The following is a 15,622-nucleotide window of genomic DNA, read 5'->3' as shown; positions in this document are numbered from 1 at the left end:
AAAAAGCACAATTGGTTGTGCTCTCCTCTGGTGGGTAGATGGCGCTCTCTCCCCTCATTACTTTTGCTTTCAAAAGTAATGAGGGGAGAGAGCGCCATCTACAAATACAAATGGACAAATACACATGTTGGATGGCAATGTATATACAAATACAATGTTGGATGGCAGAGAAATCTGTTAGCTGGATTGGCTTTGCATGTATCGGAGGTGTCCAGAAGGTTCAATTCTTTTTCCCTAAAAAGTAGACATTTTTTTTATTTTATTTAATATATTCTCCTTTTCTCTCTTCACTGTAAGTGTGAACACAAGCAGATTGCATATTCATTACCATTTTTTGATTGACAGCCCCTTCATTAAATTGTTAGTTTCTTTACAAATGTGGTGCAGGGACATCATGCTAATTCACATTGTTCTGTATATATCCAAGCAGATTACTAACACAAAGCATATGCTTGATTAAATGATCTTAATTATCTCATATACAGATATATGAACTCATCTTACAGGTAAAAAAGCTTTAAACTATACAAACACTATCTAAAACATTTTTATTAAGCTCAGCAGACTTATAATAATCTGGCAAACTAACACCTGTGATATATATCAGGAAAAACGCATACGCTTATTGGAATATGCTTTATTTTTTGTTCGGGGCATGCTGCTGAAATAATAAATAAAAATGATAAATCCCAGAAGTAAAAAAAGAAAAACAAAGAAATATGAACCTGAGATCTTGAATTGCTGTAATGAAGTAGTGCACAATATAAAGTGTGTTTATGCAGCCTTGCTACTTTGTTAGGATTTTGAGTAAGAGGGGAAAAAATATGCTTTGCATTTGAAGATATGCCTTTATGTCTAATGTCTTTACTTAGAACTGTATGTTGAAAAGCAAGAACAATTTAGCAACCGTTATTTTTAAGAATGTGTCTGTTGTGTCTGTTGCGACTCCTCAGTTTCTTCTCCAGTGAAGTTCTGCTTATCCAAGCACATCTATATGGCTTATTGGTACAAGATTAACAACAGAAATATCCTCAGCACTCTTCAGAGCAGGGTTTTCTTTTGGCATTTTTCTATGCACCACTTATTACTCTTAAAGGCGACCTTGGCCAGAACACGCATCTGGTAGCTGATGTGGCAGAGCTGGTGGGTTAATTGGACCAGAACCAAAGGAAAAGGGGATAATTTGACAAAATAGGAGAGAGGAAAAGGCATGATTCACCATCATAATACATCTTTATGCACCCTCCCCTTGTAAGTATGTCGTATACTTAAAAGGTGAAGTATTTATTAAAACAAAGTAGGATAGGTAGGTAATCCTCTAGAATTCAACATGTAAAAGTGACCTGGATTGTCTTTTAATTGTTTTATTAAAATGGAGCAAATTGCTGTTCTTTGAGCAAATTGAATCATCTTCTTTTCTTTTTTAGGAAAAGCATGCTGACAGAATTATTCAGAATAAGCACTATCAGGTATGTAGGAAGAGAGTTAAAAAGTGGGTAAACAACATATATATTGAGAGACAAATCCTTGATTTAACATTTAAGGGTCCAGCCCATTTCCAGATGAATCCCCTCCTGCCATCATCTCTCTTTTCTTTCACAGGAGGTGATTCGTAATCTAGTGAAGAGGTATGTAGCAGCTATGATCCGCAGCGCAAAGACAAACGAAGGATTGACGGAGGAGAACTTTAAGGTAAACTTAATTCTCATGCACAAGTGTCCAATTACTTTTTTTATTCAAGGCCATACTTAGTAAGTTACCTCAAGTGTCAAAACCTAAACCTAAGCCTTACCGTGATCATAAACACAAGCCTGGTCCTTCCCCTAACCCTAGGACTGTTGAGAATCAGTAGGTAGATTGTTTGAATAACTGTAGGTAATCTATAGTGTTCTATCCAAAGTGAGACAAAACATAAAATTAATTAAATAAAATGTTTGGTTCACCACCCAAATAATATCAGGTCAGCAGTAGTGTTGTGTTAGTCTTGGTCCATTTTAATTGATGAACTAGGGGCGAATTGTTCAGAAACAGATGGGCTACAGTCAATAACTATAAGCAACAAAATGCACAAGTTTGATAGAGGTATCAAAATAACTGACAACTGTTTGTTTATTTAAGTCTTTTATTTGAAAACTGATAGTGTATTTATTGAACTGTGTGTGAAAAGCTGAATAAAAATTGTGATTGGATTTAGGAGCTGAAGCAGGACATTTCTAGTTTTCGTTATGAAGTTATGGACCTTCTTGGGAACCGAAAACCACCACGACGTACTTACTCTTCAAGTAGTGAGGCTACGCTTCGTGATGAGGCTAGCGATGATGGCCATGGTGACAGTGATGGTAACAAAGCCAAGGTTTTAAAAACAGCTCCATCTGCAGGTTCCTCATATGGAGTTTCAGCTCTCTTTCACTCCCTCTCTGGAATGGAGTTCCCCACATCGACAACAGCAATAAGTACATTAAACAGAGAGGACAGACCAAAGATCAACGGGCTGAGGAAAAACCCCTCACCCTGCTCTTCCACTTCCTCAGCGACTGCGGCCGGGCCTGCACTCTCTAGAACGTGGAGCAGGTTCACACGCTTCTCTGGTTCTAAGAAGAACTCCTTCAGACGACTGGGGCTGCTGTTCTCCCGTATGGGCAGTCACCTTCCTCAGCCTGCTGGTGTTACTTCTGCTACCTACACAATCTCAGATGGACTGCTCCAGCCTCCAGGAGCCTGGCGAGACCTGGGCATCTCCCATAGTGATGGTCCGGTGACACGCAGCGAGACTAGCCTCAATCATGCAGATGCACCCCCCACCGCTGACTGCAGCAGTGTTCCCACAACAACAGACAGACAGAGAACCAATGGGAGGGACATTCTTTTGACTTTAGGGCCCCTGGGCCCACCGCCTTCCCTGCACTGTGCTTCCAGTTTATCTGCCTCCAGTTCTCGTCTCCTGGACTCAAATGAGGACGTATTTCAGGGATTAGTTGGACCTTATGATGGACACACACCAGAAGCCTCAAACTTGGAGGCAGAGCATGACGACTCCGTGACCACACAGCTATAGTATTGCAAGCATGCACTGTGGTATCTGCACTTTAATTACTACAATAATATTTGATGATAACAATAACCTTTCTATTAACAAAAGAATCTTTTTTATTTGATCTGCTGGAAATATTTTATTTTTCATTTTCAGTCAGATTCAAAGTAAATGCAGGTTATATCTAAAGACATTTTGAAAATATATATGCGTGGCTTGTGAAAAAGTGAATACATTTTTAGTAAACTGCATTATTCTTCTATCAAATAAGAACAGCTTGAATATTCAAAGATTACAGACAGTTTAAGATAATTGGGGGGGACAAAGAATGTTACAGCCAGAAGACTTTAAACTGTTAACAATAACTGTGTGAACAACCCTGTCGTATTACAAGCACTTCTTGCAAGTAATAAAGCACTGAATGTTACTTTTTTAATTGTTTAAATTCTTTCACTCACATTGTAACACACACACAAACACTCATACGTAAACATATGTACTGCATGTCTTCTTAACTTTCATTACAAAAATCAACAGTCACAGCTAAAAAAGTAACAAGATTTGTGAAACATTTAAATCCCATTTTGTTCTGGCTATTCTTTTATTTCACCGTTCTTTTTCTAAGCCATCCTGCAGTTCTAATTTAATAGACAAACCAGTAGACAAAATGTGGTTGTTACCACTAGTGCCATCCTTTTGTATGCCACCTAAAAGCTGTTTATGCTTTAACATGACCAGTGATATAATATAATTAAAATTTATAGTATTTAAATTAGTACATTCTGGATTCCATGGTAATTGCTTAATCATGTTTAATAAATAAAGAAATATTGTTAATATGATGAAAATATCTATCCATCTGTCTTCTTGGGTATTTATTGTCTGATTTAACAATTTGAAAAATGTTATATAATGTATGAATTTTGCCATTGCTGAAATATTAAACTAAGCAAAAACAAAAACAACAATTATGAGTTAGAGGACCTGAACTTATTTTCACTTATTAAATAAACACATAGTTTGCCAGCTTTGATGTACCATGGGCACCAAAAACATATCTCTATATGATCTGAAAGTTGCATAAAGGTGTGTCTTGGAATTCTATAGTATTGCAAGAAAGGTTGGGTATCAGAGATGGAGGCATTCAGTTTAGTCTTTGTGGCCTGGGGAAAGAAATGTTGCAGAGTCTGGCAGTAACTTTGCTAACTTTGCTATCATACCTGCATAAATATAGACATTTCCCAGATGACTAACGTGCCTTAATGACATAATAATCTCTTTATTGTACTGGTTATGAATATCCAAATGTAAAAATATTAGTGAGAATCAGTATAACTAGTACCAAACAACAAATTGTGAGCCACAGTGTCTGTCAGTGACTGGCCCCTGCTGGACAAATGTGTCAGTTGTCAAGTCAAGTCAAGTCAAATTTATTTGTATAGCGCTTTTTACAACTGTTGTCGTCACAAAGCAGCTTTACATAATTAGTACTAGTACTAGTACTAGTACTTTGATCCTTTGTCAGTTGCATTTGTAAATTTCAAACACATACAGAAATGTGTCCATACACCACACTTTCCACTTTATTTTGCATTGAAATGCTTTCAAGTGTACTTTTCTTAAACAGATTCTCATTTTCAGCCAACACATACATACAAACTTTAGGTAATTACAAAAGGTTCAAAACATTTTAGAACGCTTCTATTTGGAACTATAGTTCTCAAAACTATTTATTAAAATACTATTTATTAAATTATTTTGTTTTACTATTACAAATAAATTCTGTCATCTTTTTCATCTCATATTTCCTGATATATCAATATAATAGAAACTGGATGACCAGTTGATTTTCAACTTATTTTGTTTAGTTCAAATGTATTTATGTAATGATTCTTACAAATACAAATGTCACAAATCAGCTTTAGGATTAATCCATGTTTACTGTGTAGTCGTGTTGGCATAAACAGATGAAGATGGTTAGACCAAAGGTTAGGGGCCTTGTGGCCAGAATGTCGCTCGTTGGATCCCTTGAACTGGCAGGACATGACTGAAGTACCCTTGAGGAAGGTACTTAAACCCAAACACTAGTTGTCAATTACTTGTCAAAACATTAAAATGATTACTCAATTCCTAATATTATCAATACTAATGGTTCTTCTTCAGCTATTTTTGACAGAATCAACAGAAACTATGTATCATGGGTTTCACTTTTGTCATCCATTGTGGACAACATATACCTGATTGAAATGAAAAGAAGAGCCCAGAATATCTTTCATGGAACAACCTAGATTAAGTCCAGGAATTAGAACCCTTCACTGGCTATAGCTCAGCAGGCAACTACATCAGCTTCACAGGCTATACAAGACAGCCTTCTGGCCTTTTAGACAGTGCAGCATTTATAAAAGGTGGCTGGGCCTTGAATATTAAAAGCTGCTGGAAACTCACTCACACCAATCTGAATTTGCTGTTTGATTCCCACCACCCACTTTACTGCAAGCAGTGAGTAACAGACCTCTGTACAAACGGACTGAGAGTGTTCCAATCAGCCTAAAGAAAGAGAAAAGGAAAATGTGAACAGTTACCTGCAGCACAGGCTTGTACATCTTGACAAATTTTACTTCATTCCTTTTTGCAAAACTACTCAAGGTTTTGCAAGGGGGTTGAGCATGAACAGCCATTTTCAAGTCCAACCACAAATTCACCTTCCTGGGCCTGTTGCATAGTAGGGATGGAGGGTTTGTGATGATGCACAGTGGTTGGTGTCCGTCAAACATAGCGTCTAGTCTGATAGACAAAAGGCTCCATTTTGGTCACAGCAGACCAAAGTCCAGTTAACCTTGGAGTCTTCCACATGCCTTCAGGAGAATTATAGTTTTAATTCTGCCACTCTCCAATAAAATCTTGAAAAACCCATCTCAGCTGCTGATGCTTTTAACAGAGTGCTTTTAACAGAGTAATATGTGTTTTGGTTGGCCTCCCTCACAGGTTATTCTTCTAGCATAACCTTTTCTTGAAGTTGACTGGAGTGTTTTTAGTTTGTATGGTGTATTTGTAGCCAGGAATACTGATTAACCAGTGACTGGACCTTCTAGACAGGTGGATACTAAAATGACTCGAGACACATTAATTGCACTTGGGTGATCTCCATTTCACTGTGAATATACTAGTCACAATCACTTTATACATATTTTTATTTAATTGACATTGCTTTGTTCAATTTTTAGTTAATTGACATGATCTGTTTTCATCTTGGCAGTCAATGTTTGTTTTTGTAAATTCTTGTAAAAAAAAAAAAAGTTATATTCCATTTATTCCAAGTTATGTTCCAATAATAAAAGCAATAAAAGGGGAAAACATGCAGGGTGATTTTTTTTTACAAGCAATGTACATGCACCTCTTTGTCCTAGTCTCTCAGGCAGAAGCAGCATATTTAGAAAAAAAGTATGTAATAAATTTCAGTAAAGGAGCTTTTATAGACATTAAGCTTTTAGTACTTCTCTCAACACCACTGTGAACAATTCCAACACAGTAGGCTTTTCTAGAATGGAGTACCAAATCACTTTAAAAGACTTTATTAACATTGTAACCATGTAATGACGCAGACATTCTGATACAATGATGGAATTCCCTGGTAAGCCCTTGTAGGTAAGGGCTGCCTGTGGTTGTGTCCATGTCATTTTTTTTTTTTTTTCTGGGTACTGCTACTTCAGTATCATACAGATTAAGTGTGTACAGATGTGGGAATTTTGGATCTATTTTTTTGGGTGTGCCAGTGCCAATAAGGATACCTATACATAAACGTGTATTAAATGTAGATCCACATGGAATAGCATTTCTAATACATACTATAGGTTAATTTCTTCAAAAGTCCCACCTACTGGCGCATTTAGTGGAGGCAGTCCTGAAATGAAAAACAAATCCACAAAATTATGGTTGATATTACAGATGAGAAGGATATTAAATCCTTCTTGACAGGTGCATATACAGTTTCCAGATGCCTGTAGCTAAGTGGAAATCCCCTTTAAATTTAATGAGATGCAGAGCTTTTTGACATATTCACGCGCCGCTCCGAGCTCCTCCCCTATTTTCCCATTGGCTCTCCCCTGCCACTTCGTCGTCTCTGATTGGTCAGACTTGTGGGCGGTCTGCGTTTGTGAGGGCTTCTGCGGAAGTGAAACATTCAGAAACAGAGGCTGTTGAAAGCTAGCTGCAGCTTTCTTCTTTATCGTGTTTTTATTTCAAGCGTGTTTCTTCTTCTTTTTTTATAATTAAATCGAAGCCACTCTGTAAAATGAAAGTGTTATTGCTTATGGCATTCGTCTTTGTAAGTACTCGAGCTCATAAAGCAGAGGACGATGAGTGGGTGCATTTACCAAACAAATGTGAAGGTAGGTTTCTTCAGTTCAGTGCTTCTCTTTCATTTAGTCACGTAATCATCATGAATTAATTTGCTAATCTACTACATGCTTTTAACATTAACTCAGCTCTGGTTGTTATTCCTAAAATGTAGAGATGCGTCATTATCGTCACAGAATGAATGGCGCTACGTTAGCTTGTGTGTTAGGGAGAACAGATACAGTGATTGACAGGAGTGTTATTTAGAAGCAGAAGTGGGACCACAACTGGACTTATCAAGGCTGGGGGGGTTTCCTGCCGTAACGGAAATTGCGAGTTATTTATATCAGTCGCCATTAATGTTCCCTGTTTAAATTGTTTTGTCACTAGTGTGCAAGTTTGTGAGCATTGAAATGAAATCTGCACTGGAAGAAACTGGCAAGACGAAGGAAGTCATTGAGACCAATTACCGTTTCTTGGATGATAAAGGAGCACCTCCAATTAAATATGTAAAATCGTAAGTGTGAGATTTTCCTCATGTGGCTCTGCTCATTGTAGTACCACTGCCATTATATGACCATTACATTATGTGGATAAATAAAGGCATTTGAAACAATGTATTACGTGCGTGTGTGTTTCTAGTGACATTCGTTTTATCGAAGTGATGGAGAGTGTATGTTCAAGGATCCTGAAGTACAATCTACACAAGGAGAGAGATGGCAGCAACCGCTTTGCAAAGGTGAGACCTAAAGCCTGATTCAACCTATCATTTAAAATACACTATTCTTGTTTTTCTCCCCCTTAGTCTTCCATCAAATCTGTCAAAGCCATGGTCACATCTGGCATTTACATATAGTATAGCCCACATATCACAATGGATGACTGCCAGAAACATAAAGTAGATCTAGTGGGTATCTAAAATTATATTTATTATTATATTCTTTTATTTGTTAAGCCGGATAAGCCGGATCTCATAGTTGTAATTATTTATCCTTTTTCATTTACTTGTATTTTGTTCTCACATCTTGGCTCCACTCTCTGAGGATGCAAGGAATAGATATAAGGATAACATGCAAGGGTGGAGAAACCAATGCTAGGCATCTTAGCAAATCAAGATGTTTGTCATTCAATTGTCACCTTCATCAACCTGTTACAAAGCTTAATGGATCTGCTGATAATAAATACCTGCTGTACATTCTGCTATCTTCTAATTATTTTTTTTGAATGAGCACACTTTATTGAAATTCAGCTACATAAATTATTAATTAACTTCCATCATCCTTGCACATCACCCTCCCATTTGTATAATCATCCAATAAGATGCAAAATGTCTTCTGCATAGGATTCATTTGCCCTTGCTTTAACAGTCTCCTTCCTCCTTGGTTTTTCAAAGTGCATGTAAATAACTGGTATGTCTGATGTCCTGAGAAAGTAATCAAAGACATCAGATCTACTTTTAAAATCCACCTTGAATGTGTTCTGATTTTTTTTTATCAATATGCACCAGTGGAGAGAGAAAAATCATTACTTCTTTCATTCAATGGAGGGGGGTTAACATACTTAGACCAAGGTCTCATTTACAATGGGGCCATGTAAAACAAACAGTAAGAGACAATTACAGTTATTACTAAAAACAAGTAATTAAACAATGCTGAAGTTTCACACTTGAATCAATCAAAATTATAACAGAGCATTGCATAAATAATTTCATCAAATTTTGTGGATGAGAATGATGCATTCATAACAGCCAATCATTAATTTGCTAATTCAGACCACGCCTTCGGCTGATGATGATTACAGAGATAACAACTTGGAGCAAGTAATGATAGATGACTAGACTAGATGGTTAGAAAGGAGGTGACAGGGTGGTGTACAGTTGTGCAGATTTGTCATAGACATGTCAAGGTAGGTATAGCGTGCAGTGCAACTTGCACATAATATTTAGTTATTCCTAATAGTCCCTGCACCCATGCTGTTTGTGTTTCTGATTCATATTTACTGTATGTACATGTAACATGTAAGACGTTGTACATTTGCTGTAAACTTTCTGAGTCATTGTTGGTTGTACTTACATGTTAATAATCTCAATAGCCAGTTAATAATCTCAATATACAGTTTATCTCCGTCCTGTTAGTGTCAATGTCATGCCAACACACAGTTAACTTTTACCAGCTAGAAAACCTGTTTGTTTGTCATTTTGCCACAATGAAAATGAAGTATACATATTTAGGAAAAAGCAGAGAACACCAGCCTTAGTTCATATATTTAACCAACAAAAATATGTAACTTGTCAAATGTATAGGCCTATCTTTTTAGTTTTAACTCCTCTTTCCTTATGCACAGGGTATGTCTGAGACGTTTTCCACCTTGCATAACCTGGTCCATAAAGGAGTAAAGGTTGTCATGGACATACCTTATGAGCTGTGGAATGAGACCAGTGCAGAGGTGGCTGATCTCAAGAAACAGGTATAAATGAAGCAAATATGCTTTTGAGTGAATGTAATGCCTCTGTTAGGTAATGCATATATATGTAACTTTGATGGAAACAAATAATTTGATTTCAGATTTTAGACAGGAAAAAGGGTGTTTTGTAGAGAAACTTAACAATATCATGTAATAGGATGCCATCATATATGGTAATAGGAACCAATGGCGTAATGACGTGCCTGCAACATGACTATAACCATTTGATTTGCTATCCCAATCCAGCACTTTTTATTTGTTGATGAAGATCAAGTAGTTTAAACAAACATTTTTGTAGGGACTGTTTTGCCTTGCAACACCCTGTACCTTTATGGTTTAGACTATATTTCAAAACTATTGTAAAAATAAGTGTCATGCATGTATTTACAGTGCCCTCCATAATTATTGGCACCCCTGGTTAAGATGTGTTCTTTAGCTTCTAATAAATTGAGTTTTTTTTCTGAATAATATAGGACCACGATGGAAAAAAGAGTAAAATCCAACCTTTAACTCAAGTGAATTTATTCAGTAGAAAAAAAAATCCCACATTAAGAAATAATTGTTTAACATCAAATCATGTGTGCCACAATTATTGGCACCCTTGATGTTAATACTTTGTACAACCCCCTTTTGCCAACAAAACAGCACCTAATCTTCTCTTGTTTCATGTTTCACAAGATGGGAGAATACAGATAGAGGGATCTTTGACCATTCCTCTTTGCACAATCTCTCTAAATCATCCAGCGACCTGGGTCCTCTCCTCTGCACTCTCCTCTTCAGCTCACCCCACAGGTTTTCAATGGGGTTGAGGTCTGGGGACTGAGATGGCCATGGGATGAGCTTGATTCTGTGTGTGGTGAACCATTTCTGTGTAGATTTGGTGGTTGGTGTGGCGCAACAGATAACACCACTACCTGCCACGGAGCTACCACACCATGTGGGTGACTGGGGTTCGATTCCCGGTCTGGGTGACTATGCTGTGCTACACCAATAAGAGTCCTTGGGCATGTTTTCTAACATTACATTGGCCCACCTCTGTAATACGAGTCACCTTGTAAGTCGCTCTGGATAAGGGCGTCAGCTAAATGCCATAAATGTAAATGTAAAATGTAAATGTAGATTTGGCCGTATGTTTTGGGTCATTATCTTGCTGAAAGACCCAGTGATGACCCATCTTCAGCTTTTGGGCAGAAGCCACCAGATTTCTTTTTTAAATGTCCTGGTATTTCAAAGCATTCATGATGCCATGCACCCTAACAAGGCTCCCAGGGCCTTTAGAAGAGAAACAGGCCCACAGCATCACTGATCCTCCCCTATATTTCACAGTGGGCATGAGGTGCTTTTCTGCATACTCAGCTCTTGTGTTACACCAGACCCACTTAGAGCATTTGTTGCCAAAAAGCTCTATCTTAGTTTCATCTGACAAAAGCACACGGTCCCAATTGAAGTTCCAGTACTGCTTAGCAAACTCCAAACATTTGCGTTTATGATTGTGAGTGAGAAAAGGTTTTTTCCGTGCATGCCTCCCAAACAGCTTGTTGGCATGCAGATAGCGCCTGATGGTTGTTTTAGAGACTTTGTGACCCCAAGAAGCTACCATTTGTTGCAATTCTGTAACAGTGAGCTTTGGAGACCTTTTTATTTCTCTTATCATTCTCCTCACTGTGCGTGGTGGCAAAATAAACTTGCGTCCTCGTCCAGGCTTGTTTACCACTGTTCCAGTTGTTTTAAACTTCTTAATAATTCCTCTGACAGTAGATATGGACAGGTGTAGGTGAGTGGCTATTTTCTTGTAGCCATTGCCTGACTTGTGGAGGTCAACACACATCTGCCTTACTTGAATGGTATGTTCCTTTGTCTTTCCCATGTTGAAGAGAAATGGCCTCTGTGTTACGTCATATTTATACCCCAGGGAAACAATAAGTTGTGAATTACTAATGAAATGTTCCTACATACTCTGATCAACTTCGTAAACTACTGTAGAATTGACAGAAATACTTTAATTACATTTATTTCCTAAGAAATGTTAGGGGTGCCAATAATTGTGGAACAGGTGATTTTATAAAGAATAATTATTTCTTAGTCAGGGATTTTTTTCTCCCCATTCACTTGAGTTAAAGGTTGGATTTTACTCTTTTTTTTTCCATCGTGGTCCTATATTATTTAGAAAAAAAAGCTAAAGAACACATCTTAACCAGGGGTGCCAATAATTATGGAGGGCACTGTATATATTTAAATAATATCTGTGTTAAAGTAACCCGAGTTCGGTCAATTTATGTGATCAACAGCTGGCTACTGTTGTGTAAAACAATTACATTTGAGTTACATGTACCAAGTGTACATAATAAATAAAACTGTAGATCTAAACAAAATGACCCAGTAGGCTCAACATGGAGTTATGTAATAACTTAAAGTTTGGGAGAAGGACCACGCCCCAACTCATCTTTTTCATTACTATGCACTATATAGCTGCTCCTCTCCCCTCATCTTCTTGTGACGAAACCTTTCTAACACCCCAGCTCCTCTTGATGGTCTAATTTTATCCATCATCTGCCTGGCAAGGGGAATCTGGCTTCGGGTCCCATCAGCTCAAAGCCCCCCCAGAATTCCAGCCCAAATTTCTCAAGTTCTCTTCCTTGCCTCAGTCAAGCGTGGTCCGCACTTTGCAAATCAGCTTTTAGAAGCATTAAACTCTGTCAAAACTTTTGACATCCAGTTACTGTCACCACTGCTGTTAACAATTCTGTAGGTTTTTCTAGAATTTTCCATCTGACCACTCTGAGAAGATTTTTTATAAGACATGCAAAGTGAGATGGTATTTCTGGCTCTCTGTCTTTTTACATCTTGTTTTCTTCCCCAGTGTGATGTGCTGATTGAGCAGTATGAGGAGGTTATTGAAGACTGGTATAAAGGCAACCAGGAGGAAGACCTTACAACATACCTATGTGAAAAACATGTCCTGAAAGGACAAGACACAAGTATGTTGCATCAAATACGTAATTTTTTTATTCATATATGTAATGATTTTCGAATGTGAAATGTCAAACAGACTGGAATTTTTCTTAGTTTTAAGCAGCAGTGCCAAATATTCAAGTGTGTGTTGTCAGTTATCAGAATGTTTACCCTTAAAATTTATCCTGAGATGTTTAGGTAAGTGACACCTGTCAGATTCACATCTGCAGTAATGTACAGAGTTTCCCAACTGAACGTTGGCGAGAGAATCACACTCTGTCCACCAGCTTGTTTTCTTCCCACATTCTGCTCTTGGTATAATCACTCCGGTCTTCATGACTGCCTTTTTTCCTGCATCCAACATGTTAATTATAAGTACTGACTATTGGGTTGCTGTCTAATACGTTTGTTGTGAAGTTGCAAGAGTATATTTTGTATATTGTATGTATAAAAAAACCCCTTAATTTACACATATTTTATGCATTTTTGTCCTCACATGTAGATTGCCTAAAAGAAGAGTGGGTTGGTAAAAAAGGAGACACTGCAGCTATTGCAGAAGACAAAAAGAAAAAGAAAAACAAAAAGAAGGTTAGAGATGCTGAAGATGGCCAGAAGAAAGAGAAGAAAGGGAAGAAGAAAAAGAAAAAGAGTAAGCTGTCTGAGGATGATGGTGGCAAGCTGAAAAAGCAGGAGGGGCATGCATCAGACAAGGACATTCAAAACAATGTTCCACTGCAGAAAACTGAGCTCTGACAAAACATCTGAACATTTTAGTGTACTTTTGGTCCTACCTCCTTACCCCTTCTGAACACCCAATAGTACATTCTTAAAAATAAAGGTACCAAAAGGGTTTAGTTGGGAGATGCCATAGAAGAATCATTTTGGGTTTCCTAAACAAAATCTTGTTTCATATTTTTGTCCAATTGAGTTTGAATGGTTCTTTACGGCATCATACCAAAAAATCCTCTTGGCCCTTTAAAATTCCATAAATAACTATTAAAGAAGTACATTGTGAGTACAACATATTCAGATTCTATAATGTATAATGTTCACAGTTGATCTGAGTAAAGCTGTAAAGTACAAATTGAGTAAAACTTGAATGCAACCGCAAATGAACAGAAAAACTGCTATCTCTCTCCAGTGCCTCAGACTGGAGGGATCGTAGCTATGACATTTTACATTCTGCAAGTATTGTTTTCTTCACAATTAGCAAAGAGAACTTAATTTCACTGTATGAAAAATGGGAACTGGTTTTGTTTTGACTAAATATACTTCGATTGTCACAGTCACAGTATTACAAAGAAACCCAACTCTTACTTATGGCTAAATTGTCAGTTAATGAAATTTATTTAAATAATTAAATTTGAATGAAATAATGAAGTTTATGTATGTTTTATTTGTTGTGAATGTTTTGTTACATTTTGTTACAAGTCTTTTAAGCTTCTTGCGAAAGTGGATCTTGATTTGAATTTAGTTTAGATCAATGGATTATTTTAGTCAGTATTTATAAGGATCTGCTCTCGTACTGTGGACGAATAATGATAGTAACTGAAAATTATGAAGCAATGTGATAACAATTTCAGGACTGCTTTTAAAAAGCATCTTAGCTCAGATGATTCTTTGAACAGTCAGGCAAGAATCATTCCAATAACTCTTTCTTCTGGTTAAAATGATCTTGACTCCACGATGCTTTTGGGCCCAGATCATCATGTCATTAATATTTTGAAGTTTGTCTGGTATGTGTGTGTTTTTTTTTTTTTTTATTGATAAGCCTGTTTATTGTGCTTTCTAAAATCAGCTGCTACTCTTCAAACAAAGAAATTGGCTAATTATAGATTGTGTGTGTGTGTGTGTATGTTTTAACTTTTTTAGTGTACAAGTGCAAACATTTTATTTTAGCATACATTATGCAAGTTATTCTGCTCCATGTGATCCCCACAGACCTTATAGACATTGTGTGTGTTTGATATGCAATTAAAGTTGTAGCTGTTTATTAGATAATAAAAAACAATGTTATGGGCTTTGTTTGTTGTTTAGTCACTGTCTAGTCATTGATTTTTCTGCCATAAAACATATATTTTACAGAAAGGTACATAGAAGCCTTGACAACTAAATATATTATCAAATGTTTTAATTTATGTCCACCCTTTGCCTTTATAAAAACACCCATTTTATTCAGGGTTCACTTTTAAATAAATGAAGAGATGTACTGTATGGAACTTGGGTTTTCTAAAAAAATGTTTTCACTGATAATAGTCCTTATTAGTAACCCATATTTAAAATAATACATAACTTGTCAATAATGTTATAGTATTTTAGTAATATGGGATATATATATATTTTTTTTTTTAATTTTTTTTTTACAAATATAAAAATACACTTTTAAGTATAAAACTTAAACGCTCATCTAAGTTATAACTACACAAAATGTCATCACTTGACCCAGTCATCCCTTAGACTGATGTAACACAATTGTTACAACAAAAGTTCAGATGTCTAGGAGTTTTTTTAAAATTTATGCTACACTGAAATACTGACAATAGACAAGTCTAAGTAGCTAGCCTATTCATCAAGTAGACTCCACTTTTGTTGTGTTGACTGCAATTCATGTAAAAATGTGAATCCTTGCAAACAAAACCCACACAAAGAGAACTGGTTTAAGTGACAGTGAACTATGTAAAAACTCAAGCAACACCCTTTTCTAATGCACTTATACCAGCAACACACACACTACCATTTCCTGCCAACATATCTAAAAAAAACATTGAGGTCTCAGTCTCTTTCCATTGATATGTGGAGTGGAGGAAAAAAATCTATTTTGATCTTGTCATCAGCCTGTTC

General features: G+C 36.7%; 2 protein-coding genes across 3 annotated transcripts in view; both read left to right on the top strand.

Moving 5' to 3' along the window:
- trpc5a (transient receptor potential cation channel, subfamily C, member 5a) overlaps positions 1 to 3,879 on the top strand; it is a 33,464-nt gene extending 29,585 nt beyond the window's left edge. For both annotated transcript variants that reach the window (XM_072656690.1, XM_072656689.1), the window contains exons 9-11: positions 1,428 to 1,469; positions 1,603 to 1,692; positions 2,195 to 3,879. In XM_072656690.1, coding sequence (XP_072512791.1) covers positions 1,428 to 1,469; positions 1,603 to 1,692; positions 2,195 to 3,055 — 993 coding nt within the window. In that variant the 3' untranslated portion in view covers positions 3,056 to 3,879. The remainder of the gene's footprint in view (positions 1 to 1,427; positions 1,470 to 1,602; positions 1,693 to 2,194) is intronic.
- Positions 3,880 to 7,193: 3,314 nt separating this feature from the next.
- Positions 7,194 to 14,802, top strand: cnpy3 (canopy FGF signaling regulator 3). The gene is made up of 6 exons (XM_072657697.1): positions 7,194 to 7,419; positions 7,757 to 7,883; positions 8,009 to 8,105; positions 9,710 to 9,832; positions 12,690 to 12,807; positions 13,284 to 14,802. The coding sequence occupies exons 1-6, from the start codon at positions 7,323 to 7,325 to the stop codon at positions 13,532 to 13,534; spliced, it is 813 nt and encodes a 270-aa protein (XP_072513798.1). The 5' UTR covers positions 7,194 to 7,322; the 3' UTR covers positions 13,535 to 14,802.
- The last annotated feature ends 820 nt before the right edge of the window (positions 14,803 to 15,622 follow it).

Source organism: Salminus brasiliensis, chromosome 15 (genome assembly GCF_030463535.1).
Source record: "Salminus brasiliensis chromosome 15, fSalBra1.hap2, whole genome shotgun sequence".
Classification (NCBI taxonomy): domain Eukaryota; kingdom Metazoa; phylum Chordata; class Actinopteri; order Characiformes; family Bryconidae; genus Salminus; species Salminus brasiliensis.
Note: the sequence above shows the minus strand (reverse complement) of the source record. Positions and strands in the feature narration are given on the sequence as shown.

Excerpts from the sequence above, each read along its gene's own strand:
- cnpy3 (XM_072657697.1), top strand. The coding sequence starts at position 7,323 with ATGAAAGTGTTATTGCTTATGGCATTCGTCTTTGTAAGTACTCGAGCT. Across the intron at positions 7,420-7,756 it reads TTTACCAAACAAATGTGAAG|TGTGCAAGTTTGTGAGCATT; the intron begins GTAGGTTTCTTC and ends TTTTGTCACTAG. Across the intron at positions 9,833-12,689 it reads TGGCTGATCTCAAGAAACAG|TGTGATGTGCTGATTGAGCA; the intron begins GTATAAATGAAG and ends TTTCTTCCCCAG.